At 38.7% G+C, this 19,183-nt stretch overlaps 1 protein-coding gene across 2 annotated transcripts in view; it reads right to left on the bottom strand.

Moving 5' to 3' along the window:
• Positions 1-291: 291 nt before the first annotated feature.
• Positions 292-19,183, bottom strand: part of Gin1 (gypsy retrotransposon integrase 1) — a 28,653-nt gene continuing 9,761 nt past the window's right edge. The window contains exons 3-7 of one of the 2 annotated variants that reach the window (XM_075951697.1): positions 17,413-17,606; positions 15,065-15,370; positions 12,899-13,261; positions 8,720-9,002; positions 292-966 (exon numbers count right to left, since the gene is read on the bottom strand). In XM_075951697.1, the coding sequence (XP_075807812.1) occupies positions 692-966; positions 8,720-9,002; positions 12,899-13,261; positions 15,065-15,370; positions 17,413-17,606 (1,421 nt within the window). In that variant the 3' untranslated portion in view covers positions 292-691. The remainder of the gene's footprint in view (positions 967-8,719; positions 9,003-12,898; positions 13,262-15,064; positions 15,371-17,412; positions 17,607-19,183) is intronic. The other variant, XM_075951698.1, reaches the window with a different exon arrangement.

The raw sequence follows: 19,183 nt of genomic DNA, 5'->3' as shown, positions 1-19,183 counted from the left end.
CAGTCACTTGCCTTTTGGCTACAATGTATCTAAACTGCTGACACAGCAGATCCAAGTTTGGTTCCCAGTACTCACCCTGGCTGGCTCATAACCATCTGTAACTTCAGCTTCAGAGTGTCCGTCACCTTCTTCTAGTCTTTACAGGCACTGTACGCACATGCACAAAGCCACATTAGAAACACACGCACGCACGCACACACAGACATACACACAACCATACCACGCCAAAGTAAATCTATAAATACAAATGAAAAAGTTCTAATGTCACAGGAAAAAGTGTTTCGCTCATGCTATTGTTCACTCAGTATTTATTAACTAAGCCAGAAGTCGTTTAAATTTACTTCAAAGAGGGAGATATTTCTGAAAAAAACTAGAACAGAAAGTGCAGTACCAATATTAGAAAAAGGTTTGAGAATTTTCTCCTTGAATTTATTTCCAAAGAAGCAAATGGATTTTGTCTGTTGTCTGAGAGATTCCTGAATTCTAAGCAATGTATATTTCTATTACATATATTTTTTTGTATTCAAATGTGCCACAACTTTACATACGTTTAAAATAAGCCTTCAGAATATAATTAATAATATTGTACTAAGAAATTTCTTCTATACAGTCTATTTTAATAGATAAAGTGCTTACAACCAAGGACTATATACATTCTAAACAAGCATTTTAAATTAAATTTTGGTATTTACTAACTTAAGTACTCAAGAACTTGGGTCGAAGAATCCAGCAAACTGAAAGTCTGTTTATCAAGAGAACTGTTATCCTCTACCAATGCAGAGATTTTGGAATTTCTGTATTCCAAGAGTTCATGATCCTTGCTTGATGCCAATAACTCATTATCAGCTACACCAATAGTTGCATCTTCTACCAAAATATTTGCCTGGTATGGTCCAACTGGGATTTCAGGTAATCCAACGTAGTCGTGATCTGCTACTACTGAACCTTGTAAGAGATAAAGACTGTCTGAAAGAGAGAGATCAACATTTAATCTTAGAATTGAAGGCAAACATCATTTTAAAGTTAAGCATTAAGTGAGGAACAAAACTCAAAGTAATAAAAAGTTATGAATGTTAAAAAAAACAAAAACAAAAAACTGTCTCAAAAACCCAAACCAAACCAAACAACAAAAACCAACCTCCCCTCCCAAACCAAATTTCTTACACATTAAACATACACAAAAGCAAACAAAATTATGTACACACACACACACACACACACACACACACACACACACACACAGTATTCACATATAAAGAACGTAGGACCAAAGCTTCCTATTTCCTTGAGTGGTCCTTGGTGCTCATGATCTGTATAGGACAAAGAGCAGGAGTGATACAGGTTGGAACAAAATTATATAACTATAATTTTGATAATTATATCCTTAATATGCATATACAAAGCATATTTGTCTGAATTAATAAGGGTATTTAGCCAATTGAATTGCTAAACTCTTATATTTCTAATTTCAGATGCCTTCCAATTTGTACAGAATTCACAGTAGTACAATTACATTAATGAGTTATAATATAAAGCTATAAACTAGATGAAGATAAAGTAGCCCAAATCTGACTCATGTGACAGGAATGTGTGGAAGGCAAGCTCCAATGAAGCAGCTAACCTTTTATTTAAGTTGAATCTGATAGCAAAAACCTCAGAAATGTTCAAGATCTACCTAATCTAAGATCTACTTCATTTACACTCAACAGGGAACTTTTCCTAGTATTTTGTTATATTATAGGAAAATATTCATTAACTTCCTGAAAAACACGTTTAAAATAAGTTGTTAAACTAATAACAAAACAGCAACCTCCTTCAATATAAAGAATACAATAGAAAAAAACAAAGATTTTTCCAGGTCTGATATTCTAATTCATTACAAAAGGAACTCATCTACCATAGCTGGTTAATGTCAGCATTAATTAGAATTAATGCATTCTTTTTCTGGATTGTCTCCCAAACATGAACGGATTCTCCTAAAGATTTTAATGGTTTATAGAACCCTCCAGTCTAAGTGTAGGAAAAGAAGACTAATTGCCCATTTAGATCAGAGATCAGTGGGCATCACACCAGAATTGGTAGTTTGTTTGGAAAAATGAACCCTCTCTAGAAGTTCATACATTTAAAAACTTAAAATTTATGAACTTTAGTAACTCGTAGAAATCCACACATTAAACAGGTGGCAGAAATCGGCTTATGTGGGAGTCTCTGTAAAACAGAGATATGACCTAAGAGAGGCGAGAAGGAAATCTGATCTAGCATGACTTAGCCTGGTTCAAAGTTCTAGAGGCTGACACCAGGCAGTTTATTTTAACCATATTTAAGGCATAGCACATATTTAGAAAGAAGTTTCCTGATAATTAGTTAACTCAATCCCATGTGAACAACAAAGTTTAAGACATGTTTACATTGGAACTTTTTATAAAGTAGATATGGTTTCTTACATAAGGATGGGTACTGTTGACTCAGAAACAATCAAGATAAGAGTCTAGGGAGAATTCCTGAGGTAAGTCAAATAGCCTGCAGGAGTCTGGCATGAAGATTAACAAAAGTTACCTAGGCTGTTGTAAAGCACAACTAACATCTCTTGTAAAAAGTGACATTGCTCATAAAGATGAGTTGTATTGACTGAGAGGCAATGCTCAAAATGTAGCGGGGGAAAGAAAGTCTGGGATAAACAAACATAATAGTCTGGTGGATTCGGGTGAAGCCTGGCACTACAGATAGCAAAACATCACCAGGTAATAAACTACACCCATTTCCAGCATTCTGGGTGGAAAACAGGTAAACACCTCCTTCCTTTGAAGAGACAAGCAGGAGGGTTTAATTGTCCTGTTTTCCTTTGTACTTACTTATGTGCACAAGGGCCTCATACCCTCTATAGGCTTGGGCTTAGACAGTCATTTAGTTCATTATTATGCAAAGTATTACACTTTACTAATTTTCATGAAAGAGTATGTGGTGTTTAGACTTAAAATAAAATTCAGAAGATAAATTATTTGTGGGGGAATGAAAGTACACAGGGGCAAGAGAATAATGAGCTGCATGCTGGGTGGGAGAACTGATGCACAAAAGGAACAATTTTCGAAGACCAACTACAAATCATTCAGCTGATGATGACTGTTTTCACCAAGAGCATCAGGAAGATGAACAAGGGTCAATGAACTTAAAAGGGAGACTATTATTAGAAAATTAACATGGAAGCTTCCTTATTGAAGTATGCTTAATACAAAAGGTCAGATACTTCATAAGCTCAATTAAAAGGCTAGGTATGATAGAAAGTGTTGTTGAGTTTAAAATATTCACGAGGAATTTTGTAAGTTCAATGTCTATATGTTAGATGGCATCAGCACTGATGGCAGACATCATAGCACCTAAGGTATGTTAGGTGATGTCATATTGATGGAAGACACCATAGCATCTAAAGTATATTAAGCAAGATCATAGCTGACGGCAGATACCACAACACCTAGAAAATTTACAATGAGTTTTTCAGAGATGGTTGACGAAGGAGGTTTTCTGTAATTTTTTTCATATAAGTGAGTAGGTTAGTTTATTGTAACCCTAGACAAACAGCCAACTCCACAGTATTCTAGGTTGGCTTATTTTAGAAAACTATGCTCAGTAAAGAAAACATTATCAGTGAAGAAAATGTATCTAGATGCAAAGCTCTCAGAAGTTGATTTCTTGAATCTGTGCTCAGGGACTTACATTTAGGCTTGTTTCAGTTACTTGGCCTTGGGAAAAAAAATCTTACCAACATCACCTATTATTAAGAGGAAATATTACACACACACACACACACAAACACACACAGAGATGTATATGTACATATACATGTAAATATCTTTGTATGTATTTATTATGTATGCATGCTATACAAACACATGCATTTTTTCCTTTCCGCAAATGATGGCTCTTAAAGTATCTTATTATAACAAAACCATACAGAGTATGGATCATACTTATAAGAATTACTGTGAAAATGTCCAGGCCAGTTCATATAGTAAAAAAACCTCATTCATCCATAAGGACCAAATATGTTTCAATTCTAACTACAGCCTAACTGGACCCAGTTCAATTCAAATGTGATTCAAAATAGATTATCAAAAGACAGACTCTTTTAGGACCTCCCAAGTATGCAGATCCAATAGTTTCCATATATTGTTAAATGAGACACCATGTTCATCTTTTTCTATTTAAAATGTGCTAATAGAAAATCTAAAACTACATGTCATGTAAACTTTGTGTCATTGGACAATACTGGCATGGATATACAAGAATCCCGAGGAAAGGATACAGAAAAGAATGTCAACATTCGTACTTTTAAGGCAGGGACAAACACCGTATTAAAGGAGTTTTCTACCAAGTTACATTATACAAAATATGTTGTATTACAGTTTTCTTTTCTCATTCTATTGACTCAGTTGTGATTATGGTGAAAACACATTTAACAAAGGTAGTAACTTCAACTTTGAAAAGGCTGAATAATGTCTCCAGTATTTTTGGAACTTAGGCATTTTCAAGACGTTTTTACAAACTTTCTCTTACGTGGTTTCAAGGAATAAAAAATTTAATATCAGGAAATAGGTATTTAAATTTTTAAGAGGGAACCTACATTTAATGATCACAAATGATTTAGGTAAATTAGGTTTCTCATTGAGTTAACTTTCTTATTCTTATGTGAGGTGTCAAAATAACTAAATTTTCAAACTTATACCATATTGCACTTCTAATATATCCTTTCCATGATAAGACAACTGTAATTTGATACTATATTATTATTGTTATAATATCAATAGTGGCTACCAGTAATGAACTGGATGGGCTCTGGGTCTGGAGAGTATGTAGCTAGCTATAAGGAAACCATAATACTAATAATGTGGAGATCATGGGTTTAGTGTCATAAAGCATTAGGACACTATGGCATTACGACACATTGTTTTATTGAGACTGTTCACTGTCATCAACACAATAATAGTCTCGCATACCCATTAATCTCTGTAACCAGTGGATATGTAGCTTTACATGGCATGAAGGAATTTGGGTAGTCATGAAATTAAAGCTGCCTCTGATATGATCTTAAAAATAGTGAGATTATTTTAAAATATTCGGGCAGGTTGAAGGACAAAGGCTCTCAAATGGAGAAGAAGAGGGATGTAAGTGGGATATGAGGCATTACTGGCTTTGGGAACAGAAGAGAAGGATCAGGATAAGGAAGCAGCTAGAACAGTGGCTCTCAGCTTGTGGGTTGTGATCCCTTTGGGGGCCACAGGGGTTGCATATCAGATACCCTGCTCACCAGATATTTAGATTACAATTCATAACAGCAGAAACACTAGTTATGAAGTAGCAACAAAATAATTTTATGGTTGATGTAAGCACAACATAAGGGACTGTATTAAAGGGTGGCCGCATTAGGGAGGTTGAGACCACGGAGCTAGAACCTAGAAAGGACAAGGAAATCCATTCTCTTCTAGATACTCTAGAAACAGGACTCTGCCAATGACTCAGTAACAGCCCACTAATACCCATGTAGGAATTCTAAAGTACATAAGTTTATGGCAATAATATTTGAAGCACTAAGTCTGTTGCAAATTGTAATGGCAGCAAGATGAAACTTGCTAGTGAAAAATTATTTCATAAATAGGCTCTTTTTTTAAAAAGAATGCAACTAAATCTTTGGTGAAGCAAATCCAAATCTATTATCAATCAAGCAAATAAATTAAGAGCCAGACTGTGTTGGATGGGACAGCAGGTCAGCACCAAAATTATCCCTTTAAAATGAGATTATGATTACAAAGGGACACTAGTATATTTTTAAAAAATTCTTATCAAAATAAGGAGCTTAAAAGTGTTCAGCATCAAATCAGACAAAACAGCAAACAGGCCTGCTTAAAATAGCAACGGCAAATACTTCTAACCCAGTACTGGATGTATTAGCTCAGTGTTACGTTCCAGATAAGAACGACGGGAACTTGGCAACATAAGTCCACCTGTTTTAGACTGTGACTCTAACACAGCCAAGAAGTCAACAGCAGTACAGAGTAACATGACAGATATAAACAGACACTTCAACTCCTTTGGGATATTGGGTTTTTAAATTTATGTCAAATAAAAATGTTTGATGGCTAAAGAGACTGTTTTCATTAAATTCACTTAGGGGACTCTTCAGGGTCAGCTGCTGAGGGAAAGGTATTTAGGGAAAAGCATGTTGCTGAGGAAAAAGATGAAATACACCAAATTTCCTTTGTATTTCTGCCAATGAAACCACACACACACACACACACACACACACACACACACACACACACACACACACACAAAGGACCAAACACTATTGAAGAACTAGTTCAGAGCATGGTTGGTAGGAAACTTGAAAATAAATCCACTTACAAACTTCAAATGTGTGTGTTCACACCAATAGTAACACTACACTTTTCTTATATTACTAGAAGAAACATTCCAGACAGCTTAAACATGCAGCGAGAAGCATATTGCTTCTATGTGGACAGCTGTCTTCTCTGCTTGTTTCTGACATGCTCGGATGGAAATTAGCTGACTTCCTTTCTGAATGTCTCTGATAAGAGACAACTGAAGAGTGCTGCATAAGATCTTGATGCAGCAACATTTTATAAGCAAACTTCGTATGGATGAAGATTATCATGAGAAGGAAATACATTCTGAAGGGGAAGGAGGAATCTTGGTGGGATTAAAAAACTCATACAATTCCTTTTCCCCCACTTAGTGTGTAAAAGGGAGAGTCTATAAACAGCTCTGAAGTGAGAAGACACACAGAATGAATATACTGCCCTCTTACAGGGAGGATGAAATTACCACGTGTTTGGAGTCAGAACAATCTGAGCTAAGCTTCTGACTAGAGCAACTGGTTCCATCACGAGAAAGAAAAGTCCCAAGAGCTATTAACAAAGTGCTGGAGTCCAGAAATGGGTAAGAACTACTATACTGAAGAGCCCCATAAGGCCTTCATATCTCAACAAAGGAATTCAGGTTATTGCTTATTGCTTGTTACTTACTTGTGTCTACTAAGTAACTTGTTTTGATATTTAAAAAATAAATTACATCACCATCAGATGTAACTTGCATTCAAATAATATTAATCCATCATTTTCTTCTGTTTATATAATATTTATTCATTGAACAAAATGAGCAATGATACGCATTGCATGAAAATGTTGCGAAGTACTATGCTCTTTACAGAAAATGCATAATTATAAAATAAGAATCAAATAACATGCTCTCATTTATCTACCTCAGAGGAGTTCAAAGAAGCAAATACAGTAGGAAGAAATAAAATAATCTTGAAATGGTGTAGGAGATTCTTCTATGTGTTGCTTTCATTGGTTGAATAAAGAAACTGCCTTGACCTTTTGGTAGGGCAGCATTTACAAAGCTGGAACAGACAGAACTGAATTCTGGGAGGAAGAAAGAGACAGAGAGAGAGAGAGAGCCGCCATGGAGCCGCCAGGTCAGACATGCTGAATCTTTCCCGGTAAGCCACGACCTCGTGGTGATAGACAGATTATTAGAAATGGATTAAATCAAGACATGAGAGTTAGCCAATAAGAGGCGAGAGCTAATGGGCCAGACAGTAATTTAATTAATACAATTTCTATGTGATTATTTCAGGTGTAAGCTAGCCAGGCAGGAAGGAACTGCTCTCCTCACAACATTGAAGAAGTAAGGGGACTTAATCTGAAAACCATGTCAAAATATCATTCAAAGCTGGGCAGTGGTGGCGCACGCCTTTAACCCCAGCACTCAGGAGGCAGAGGCAGGCAGATCTCTGTGAGTTCGAGACCAGCCTGGTCCACAGAGCTAGTTCCAGGACAGGCTCCAAAGCCACAGAGAAACCCTGTCTCGAAAAACCAAAAATATATATATATATCATTTAAGGCCTATAAAGGCATGCCCGTTGGCATAGTCTTGGGCATTATAACACTCCCATAATTATAATATTATAATAGAACATAATAATTATAATTATATTTAATCATATTTATAATTAAATGCATATAATTATGGGAATGCCATAATCCTATGGTCTGATAGCATTCTGAATATTTCACATCCTACACCCTTACTCATCCCAACCTATGACCCAATTATGAAGCCACATTAAAAAGAAATAAAGTTCCCTTATTTATCTCACAATTAGATTCTGGACAATATGTTTGTCTTTGGCAGTAAATAATCATAGCTGCTGCTTTTCCACATAAAAATAAGGCAAAAGTAGCAGAATATTATACAAAACTGTAGATGGAATCTTTCCTTTTTTGAAACAGGTTCAGCATTTTTCACAGCAATTATGAAAAGTTAATAGAAGTCCAAACAAAAATCCTGTTTGTTTTTCATAAACTACTACTACTACTGCTACTATATGCCTGCTTATTTTCTAATAAGAAAGAGAAAGAATGGTTTTGGGTCGGTGGGAAGGTGGGGAGGATCTGGGAGGAGCTGGAGAATGGGAAAAGGCAATCAGAATACATTGTATGAAAAAAATCCATTTTCATCAAAAAAGTTAAAAAAATGTTAGTAAAAGTACACTCTAATCAGATTACTAGGGAAAACTAAAACTCTATTAAATACTATAAAATTTAGAGGAGGAAGCAATTTAACCAAAAAAGAAAAGACTGCTTGAAATTCCAGTCTCTTTTTGCAGAAAAGATAGCACACTAGAGGAGCTACAGACACTTACCTTGCTCAGCGGACTCTCTCACATAAGGTCTAAGGTGGGACATTTTGATAGGCCTTTTAAGCCTGGTCCCAGTGTTATCTCTCAGGACAGCACATCCACCTTCTGTAATATAGTCTATGACACAAGGACCAACCCATTCAGACTGGAAACGGCCATCCTTCCACCAGTTCTTCCTTTGTCTTAAAACTTCATGACCCACTTTTAAGTGAAAAGGATTTAACTGCTTTGGTTTCTTTTTAACACGCTTGGTTTTGTTTAGTTCATCCAAATTGTTTTTCTCCATCTGTAAATGAAAGACCATCATGACAGGACTTAAGTTTCAATGCACAGGCTGATAAGACTACGGCAGTGGGGATTTGCTGAGCTGTGAATGAAAAGAAGGACTGAACCCTAATTAGTTCTTTATTGAAGTCAGCATCTCTCTCCTCACACACATGGTAATCAGGCTGAGTGGCCCTGAGAACTTGCACTAGTAAAAGGACAGAGTGCGAAGCTTCACAGCTGCTTACAAGGATACAGAAACCAGGCCTTCCCAATCTCTCCAAAGCCATAGCTTTCCCGACAGTCTCAGAATTTCATAGCTTACAAGCAGACTTCTTAGGGTTGGGAAAGATATTCAGTGATAAAAGCCTGAACTCGTTAGGACCTGAGTTCAGATTCTGTGCACCCACTGGACACAGTAACACACATCCGTAGCCTCCCAGTAACACACCACATCTGTAGCCTCCCAGTAACACACCACATCTGTAGCCTCCCAGTAACACACATCTGTAGCCTCCCAGTAACACACCATATCTGTAGCCTCACAGTAACACACCACATCTGTAGCCTCACAGTAACGCACATCCGTAGCCTCCCAGTAACACACCACATCTGTAGCCTCCCAGTAACACACCATATCTGTAGCCTCCCAGTAACACACCATATCTGTAGCCTCACAGTAACACACCACATCTGTAGCCTCCCAGTAACACACCATATCTGTAGCCTCACAGTAACACACCACATCTGTAGCCTCACAGTAACACACCATATCTGTAGCCTCCCAGTAACACACATCTGTAGCCTCCCAGTAACACACCACATCTGTAGCCTCCCAGTAACACACATCTGTAGCCTCCCAGTAACACACCACATCTGTAGCCTCCCAGTAACACACCACATCTGTAGCCTCCCAGTAACACACATCTGTAGCCTCACAGTAACACACCACATCTGTAGCCTCCCAGTAACACACCACATCTGTAGCCTCCCAGTAACACACCATATCTGTAGCCTCCCAGTAACACACATCTGTAGCCTCCCAGTAACACACCACATCTGTAGCCTCACAGTAACACACATCTGTAGCCTCCCAGTAACACACATCTGTAGCCTCCCAGTAACACACATCTGTAGCCTCCCAGTAACACACATCTGTAGCCTCCCAGTAACACACCACATCTGTAGCCTCCCAGTAACACACCACATCTGTAGCCTCCCAGTAACACACATCTGTAGCCTCACAGTAACACACCACATCTGTAGCCTCACAGTAACACACCACATCTGTAGCCTCCCAGTAACACACCATATCTGTAGCCTCCCAGTAACACACCACATCTGTAGCCTCACAGTAACACACCACATCTGTAGCCTCACAGTAACACACATCTGTAGCCTCCCAGTAACACACATCTGTAGCCTCCCAGTAACACACATCTGTAGCCTCCCAGTAACACACCACATCTGTAGCCTCCCAGTAACACACCATATCTGTAGCCTCACAGTAACACACATCTGTAGCCTCACAGTAACACACCACATCTGTAGCCTCACAGTAACACACCACATCTGTAGCCTCACAGTAACACACCACATCTGTAGCCTCACAGTAACACACCACATCTGTAGCCTCACAGTAACACACTACATCTGTAGCCTCACAGTAACACACCACATCTGTAGCCTCACAGTAACACACCACATCTGTAGCCTCACAGTAACACACCACATCTGTAGCCTCACAGTAACACACCATATCTGTAGCCTCACAGTAACGCACCTCTGTAGCCTCCCAGTAACACACCACATCTGTAGCCTCACAGTAACACACCATATCTGTAGCCTCACAGTAACACACCACATCTGTAGCCTCACAGTAACACACCACATCTGTAGCCTCCCAGTAACACACCACATCTGTAGCCTCACAGTAACACACCACATCTGTAGCCTCACAGTAACACACCACATCTGTAGCCTCCCAGTAACACACCATATCTGTAGCCTCCCAGTAACGCACATCTGTAGCCTCCCAGTAACACACCATATCTGTAGCCTCACAGTAACACACCATATCTGTAGCCTCACAGTAACACACCACATCTGTAGCCTCACAGTAACACACCACATCTGTAGCCTCACAGTAACACACATCTGTAGCCTCACAGTAACACACCACATCTGTAGCCTCCCAGTAACACACATCTGTAGCCTCACAGTAACACACCACATCTGTAGCCTCACAGTAACACACCACATCTGTAGCCTCACAGTAACACACCACATCTGTAGCCTCACAGTAACACACATCTGTAGCCTCACAGTAACACACCATATCTGTAGCCTCACAGTAACACACATCTGTAGCCTCACAGTAACACACCATATCTGTAGCCTCCCAGTAACACACCAAATCTGTAGCCTCACAGTAACACACCACATCTGTAGCCTCACAGTAACACACATCTGTAGCCTCACAGTAACACACCACATCTGTAGCCTCACAGTAACACACATCTGTAGCCTCACAGTAACACACATCTGTAGCCTCCCAGTAACACACCATATCTGTAGCCTCCCAGTAACACACCACATCTGTAGCCTCACAGTAACACACATCTGTAGCCTCACAGTAACACACCACATCTGTAGCCTCACAGTAACACACTACATCTGTAGCCTCACAGTAACACACCACATCTGTAGCCTCACAGTAACACACCACATCTGTAGCCTCACAGTAACACACCACATCTGTAGCCTCACAGTAACACACCATATCTGTAGCCTCACAGTAACGCACATCTGTAGCCTCCCAGTAACACACCACATCTGTAGCCTCACAGTAACACACCATATCTGTAGCCTCACAGTAACACACCACATCTGTAGCCTCACAGTAACACACCACATCTGTAGCCTCCCAGTAACACACCACATCTGTAGCCTCCCAGTAACACACCACATCTGTAGCCTCACAGTAACACACCACATCTGTAGCCTCACAGTAACACACCACATCTGTAGCCTCCCAGTAACACACCATATCTGTAGCCTCCCAGTAACGCACATCTGTAGCCTCCCAGTAACACACCACATCTGTAGCCTCACAGTAACACACCATATCTGTAGCCTCACAGTAACACACCACATCTGTAGCCTCACAGTAACACACCACATCTGTAGCCTCACAGTAACACACATCTGTAGCCTCCCAGTAACACACCATATCTGTAGCCTCCCAGTAACACACCACATCTGTAGCCTCACAGTAACACACATCTGTAGCCTCACAGTAACACACATCTGTAGCCTCACAGTAACACACCACATCTGTAGCCTCACAGTAACACACCATATCTGTAGCCTCAGCAGCTGAGGGAAGGGGCGAGACTGGCACACGCAGGTTCACTCCGGTCAGGCTATGCAGCTGAATTAAGGAGCTCCAGTTTCAGTGAGGGACCTTGACTCAAACACTAAGGCTGAGAGTAAGGAAGACAGTGGATGTCTATCAGCAGCCTCCACACACATGCTCACACCTGTGCACACGCACCTGAGAGTGAGGAAGACAGTGATGTCTATCAGCAGCCTCCACACACATGCTCACACCTGTGCACACGCACCTGAGAGTGAGGAAGACAGTGATGTCTATCAGCAGCCTCCACACACATGCTCACACCTGTGCACACGCACCTGCACAAACACATCCTAATCTACATAAAGCACATACACACAAAAACAATGAACAAGCATATTACTTAACCAAAATAAGCAGAACTTGGAAGATAAAACCTTTTATTTTCTTGCTTAAAAGTATATCATGTCCACATACATGAACATGTCCACATGCTGAGATTTTAAACATAATTCCTCTTTTGTAGGGCTTCACAGAACTTTTCTAGTAGACCGAATTACCTGGCCAGCCGATGGTGTCTTGTTCTCCAGTACTGCATCAGCCTCTCTAACTGCAGCTACGATTCTGGCAAACACGCTTGTATTTTCACCACCCGCTTCATGAGGACACTCCTCCAGCACACATGGGTTCCGGTTAAACATTTGGAAAAACGGTGTGTTCTTAGTAGGCTCTGAGCGCGTCACATTGAAGGCAAAGGAAAGCACTGGCAGGTGTTCATCCCAGGTGTTGGGGTGCTCGGCACAGTATTTGGAGAGAAAGGCTTTGACTGTGCTCGGTGTACTCTCAGATGGATGGACACTTCCAGAAGCATGAGAAATTACAATCTGTTTTGTACCGAACAATCTATACAGTTCTGTATTGATCTGAAACATACAAAAAACAAAACTGACTGTTCAATATTCGTATAATTCCTCTGGCTTAAAAAAGGTTTCAAGAAACCCAACTCTTGTCTTTCACTGACCACAGGCATTCAGCTAAAATATGTAAGCATTCTGGGTAGAATTCCACTGACTGGGTCCTTACTAAATGCCGATCAACACATTAGGTGTCATTTTTGTTACTACACGTCAGGATGACTTTATGGTGTATTATTAACTCCATTTTAAAGGCACGAGCTTAAGCTTTGGGAGTCTAAGCACCTAATATACGCGCACAACAGGAAATGGAAGGGCAGAGTTCCAAACGAACTTTGTGGTCAAGTAACTTTCAATTCAGTAGACTGTTTTTAGTTGTTTTTTTTTTTTCTCAAGAAACCACGAGGCCACATGACACAGTCACTAAGCCTCTGCACTCAGTTTCCTCATTTCTAGGTTGAGAACAAGGCTACCCACAGCTGCCCAGGGGTGCTCACAAAGTAATGCTTTTGAGATACCAAATAGTTCTCAATAAAGAGTACGGAATTTATAGAATTTAACGGCAATTACTATCGCTGTTATGATAATATTTTTTATGGCCAGGACTTCAAAAGGAATTCAGTCTGAGTTTAGGACACTTTAATAGTAAGTCTTTCAAACACAGAACAACTATTTTCCTGCCTTGATGCTCCCCTATTCTCTATTATTTTCATTTCGTTAACCTTCAGCTAATAAACTTCTCTTTGGAAGAATATATTCTACAAGTAATTCTCAGAATTATTAGAAAGATAAACTTTCTATATCTCGCATTTCCCAAGGTCCGCAGAAGGTAGTGGTGGTGTGAGAGCGGTGGCAGAAAAGGATGGAAGTTTAGATTTCTGCACAAACTCAGCCAGCACTAGCTCTCTTTTCTGCCCGCTGTCCTCCCTTGTTATCTGCAATTCAGCCTTACGACGTGGGCTCCAGCAGCCACACTGTCAGCACAAGGCTGGGAAGATGGAAGCTGGGAGCCAGAGTTCCCACTGATGAGCACGGCTGTCCTTCCAACCTCAGGCAGCTTACACTTCTACTGGAGTACAGAGGAAGCTTTTATTCCATCTGGTTTTAGGAAACGGAGAGGAATTCTCTGTGGCTCGCACCTGACCATGACTCCTCACCCATTCTTATGTGGGAGATGATACTTAAGTCATGTGATCACTCTATCATGAGTCGCTTGGTAAAATTTAGATTTTGTGTTTATAAATTCAATTAACTGCTGAAATGAAGAATGAATGAGGAATCTACTTCTCCATGCTGTTTTCCACCTTGCTCTCGCTGACCTCACACATCATGTGTGGCTACTGAATGACTCTGTTATTTTCAATCTGGAGTGTTAGTAAAGCCTTTTAGTTTACATACCTATTATCATAGTTACCTATATAAATATATAATAAATACATATATTTTTTTTGTATTTTTAACATAATATAAATATGTCCAATTATTTCATTTTAGTTAATATCATTTTATTATATTTTTATTTTTGGTTGTTCTTAAGTAAACAAATTTGAAGTAAACAAATATTATCTGGTTCAATCATCACATTTTAGTTTGATGATATTAAAAGATAGGCTTACAATTACTTAGTAGTAACGTAATAACAAAAATCCTGCTCTCCTAATCTCTAGTTCAACAAATCTAGGAGCATATATTATATACTTGCATATCGATAGCAATTTATTTGAATATATTAACTACTCTATAAAGCACAAAGAACTGTGTTTCAGACACTGGGAGTGATACCTGCTTCCAAATGTGAGCACTTTGTCCTACCTGGTCAATGAATTCATCTCTTTGGTCCATTATTATTTTCTGAGGAGGTCCATATAAGAAAAATATATTAATAATAGCTTTAGAAATTTCGGACGCTGAAACATCACATAAAGGCAAAATCATAATCCATTTTGTGAACAAATCAGTCACGATTATAGCATACACATGACTTCTGTCACTTGTATGAAAAGGTCCCACCAGATCAACAGTAACTACACTCCATGGGTTTCCCACCGTGAGAAGGTGCTGCTGAGGTCCCACCAGAACGGTATTTTTTGCTACTTGGCAATGCTGACAAGCATATACCTACAGAGACATGACAAGGAAAACACATATAATTGTTAAAATATTCACGGTAATAGAAATCAGTTTTATAAAGCGAAATCTTAAGCAGCCAACAGGTACTTTGTACTTTACAGGAAGTTTACCGGCATGAGATAGCCCATCAAATAAAGCCTTTTATTTAGAACAACAAGCAAATATCAGTCACTACACCTGTGTGGCTAGTTAAGTCCAAACATCAGCACCACAGGGTCTCCTCACTGCTACCCTGATTAAACGACAATCTCAGTGGGGTCTTATTCAAATGGAACACAATCCTGATTCAAATTCAGATAAATATTAAATCAGCAGATCTCAGAACAAGTTTTTGATCATTTTGTTTTTAATTAATGCAAAAAGCTTCTACAGCTAGCTGTGGTAGCACATTATGTAATCCTTTGACTTAGAATGCTGAATCCAGAGGGCCGCCATAGTCGAAGAGTCTGGGCAACATAGTAAATTCAAATACTGAAGAAAAAAAAAAAGGAAAGAAAAGAAAGGAAGGAAGAAAGAAAGAACATAAAAAAATCTCTTAATGGGCTATCATGAAGTATTTCATTTTCTATAATTTTAAGCCAGCGTGCAGGGCTATGCAATAATGTATTCATACAAATGACATTTCTTCCTACAGTTTCTATTCTAAAGTTCATTCATCCATCTATTTCAGTAATATTTGCTGAACTGTAATTTTAGTCAAATAATATCTAAAGATGCCAAAAACTTCTCTATATCCTGGTGAAAATCCAGGTCTCATGAAGCTTTTATTTAAATCAGCAGTTCTCAACCTGTGGGTTCTGATCTCTTCGGGTCACGTGTCAAATATCCTGCATATCAGATATTTACATTATGACTCATAACAGCAGCAAAATTACAGGTATGAAGAAGCAATGAAATAATTTTATGGTTGGTGGTCACCGTAACAGGAGGAACTGTATTAAAGGGTCGTAGTATTAGGAGGAGGGTTGAGAACCACTGATAAAAGGATTAAGAAGAGATCAATTGATTAATTTATAGATGATGTGATTTTTAAAACATTTCCAGAATTTCACTTTGGAAATTATTTTCAAACCAAGTTCTAAAAAAAAATTAAAAACAAAAGTAAAAACACAAACCTTCATCATTATGACCAAAATAATTCTTTTTCAAGGTGATAGAAATAGTGATAGTGTTTGTATTCTACATAAAAGCGCTCCTGAAACGGGAGTGGGCTGGTGAGCTGGGAAAGGGCTCATCACAATCATTCTTGGTGATCACTCTCCCTTTCCAACTTAAATGCATTCACCAGTTATAAACAGCCTTACTTTTTAAAATGAAATGTTTTTATATTTATTTCACTTGAATGCTGTGAAAGGACTCATGGAACACTTAGAATTTGAGTATAGGTTACTACCATTTATATTTGACATTTTTCTATATTTGGAATGGCACAAAAGTGGAGAATCCATCCTGGGACTGATTTATTATGAGCATACTATTTTGATCATATAGCATATAAAGTCATTCATGATGGCATTAAGAATATAATAGTTGGGGGTTGGAGAGATGGCTCAGAGGTTAAGAGCACGGGCTGCTCTTCCAGAAGTCCTAGGTTCAAGTCCCTGCACCCACATGGTGGTTCACAACCATCTGTAATGAGATCTGGTGCTCTCTTTTGGTGTGCAAGCATATATGCAGTCAAAACACTGTATATATAATACATAATAAATCTTTCTTTTTAAAAAAAGGATATAATGGTTAGCAAAAGAATTTCAACCTCAATTGAATTCTGCCTGCAAAATGGAGATCAATGTTCCAATTCTCAATAATTTCCTATTAAAATATTGAATTCTCTTAGTTTATACTCTACTGATTTAAAATAATTATAAAGAGAAATAAATTTACCTTTGATTTAAATGTTTTCTTATTTCAAAAATAACATAGAAAGTACTTACACCATAGGTGATATTTACATTATATATATTTAAGCAATAGTGAAAATTGTATTTATTAGACAGACAATAAAAAATTTCTGAAGACACAAGCCATACCCACTGTTTGACGTCATTGGTCACAGAAGTCCAGTAGTAACTCGACTCCACCAGAGTTAGAGTTCTGGATATTCCATGATGAACACCAGTGCCATTTTCATGGCATTCTCTTAGGACTTTCTTTTTTTCCTCGTCTGAAACAACTACCAGACGATTTTGTTTTCTGTCTTTTCCAACATAAAACAGCTTTTTGTCTGAAATGAATGACATAAAAAATATGTGTAATATCAAAGCTACATAATGTTTAGGCTATTATACGCTTAACTTAAAACCATGAAGACGTTTAGCTTTATTTTTACAAAATCTTTCTTTGAAACAGAATATTTACTTTCAATGCTATTGTCATGTGTTCTGAAGACCAAAAGGACCCTTAGGTGCTATACTTCTGTAGGAACCAATGGAAATAGAGTAAGCATATCACTAAAGCATGTGATAACTATGAGAATATGAAATGGCCTATCTATTGGAGCACTCAAACTAGGGAGAAACTTGTGACAAATTAGGGAGCAACTGACAGTGGCTCAGGTTATAAAGTGAATTCTATATAGATGAGGAGCTTTGTGATACAAAATGTTCTGAAAAACTCATTATAGCTGATCTCTGTAAGCACCCCATTCCTTCCCTTGTTCTGAGTTGAGTAAAGGGAGGGACAGCATAGTGAGAGGAATACGCTTCTCAGCTCTCCTTCCCTTTGAGGATATCTAAGCAGATGAACAAGTAGGGAACAGGAGAATCACTAATTATCTTCCCAGTTCATATGGGGTAGCTATGAAGACTCCAGAATACATCATTAAGATACTAGGGTGATAATAAACACAGAACTTAAATTAGAAGGTAGGCAACTGGAAATCTGAAACCCTATCTTACTCATTAGTATATCCCTGGGCCAAGAATAAAATTGGTATACCAGAGAAACTCAACAAACATTTTAAATATAAATGATAAAATGAATGGATGGATGAATGAATGAATGAACCTCCACTTTAGTGTAAGAGGTCTGTCTATTGCTAAGAATAGGAGTAACTGGCAGGAAGCTACATAGGAAGACATGAACAGGCATTGATTTATAACTTTAGAATTTACAACCTTATATTCTGACCTGATTTGGAAGAAGCCTAATGCTCTATCTCTAGGCAGAACTGCCATTAATAGTGTCAACACTCATTTGGTTATGTTGACTGTGCCTTCTAATTACCTCATGCTCAGTTTGCTTTCTCTACTGAAGGAGGCGGAAAGGAGGGAAAGCTGTCATAAGCTCTCATAATTGCCCTGCTGCTTCTCAAATATTTAATGTACTGATGGAGTGTCAAGGCAAGAAAACAAACGCAATTCTGAGAAATAATTAATGACACAGTGTGGAGGGAAGGGCAGGTATGTGGGTAAACTCAGCTATGAATACAGTTAGATTCTTCCTTTCTTTTACTTAAACAAGCAAGCGAGTTCATTCTGTTAGCATTTTCATACTTGATGGAGGAAGGTCATTGGTTCATAAAGAAACTGCCTTGGCCCATTTGATAGGCCAGTCCTTAGGTGGGTGGAGTAAACAGAACAGAATGCTGGGGGGAAGAGGAAGTGAGGCGGACTCCAGGGCAGTCTCGATGGAGCTCCAACCCAGGATGGACATAGGCTAGAATTTTCCTGGTAAGCGCACCGTGGTGCTACACGCATTAATAGAAATGGGCCAGGCAGTGTTTAAATGAATACAGTTTGTGTGATGTTATTTTGGGGCATAAGCTAGCCAGACAGCCGGGAGCTGGGTGGCAGGAAGCGG

The sequence above is a fragment of the Microtus pennsylvanicus genome, chromosome 17 (assembly GCF_037038515.1).
Source record: "Microtus pennsylvanicus isolate mMicPen1 chromosome 17, mMicPen1.hap1, whole genome shotgun sequence".
Lineage (NCBI taxonomy): Eukaryota > Metazoa > Chordata > Mammalia > Rodentia > Cricetidae > Microtus > Microtus pennsylvanicus.
Note: the sequence above shows the minus strand (reverse complement) of the source record. Positions and strands in the feature narration are given on the sequence as shown.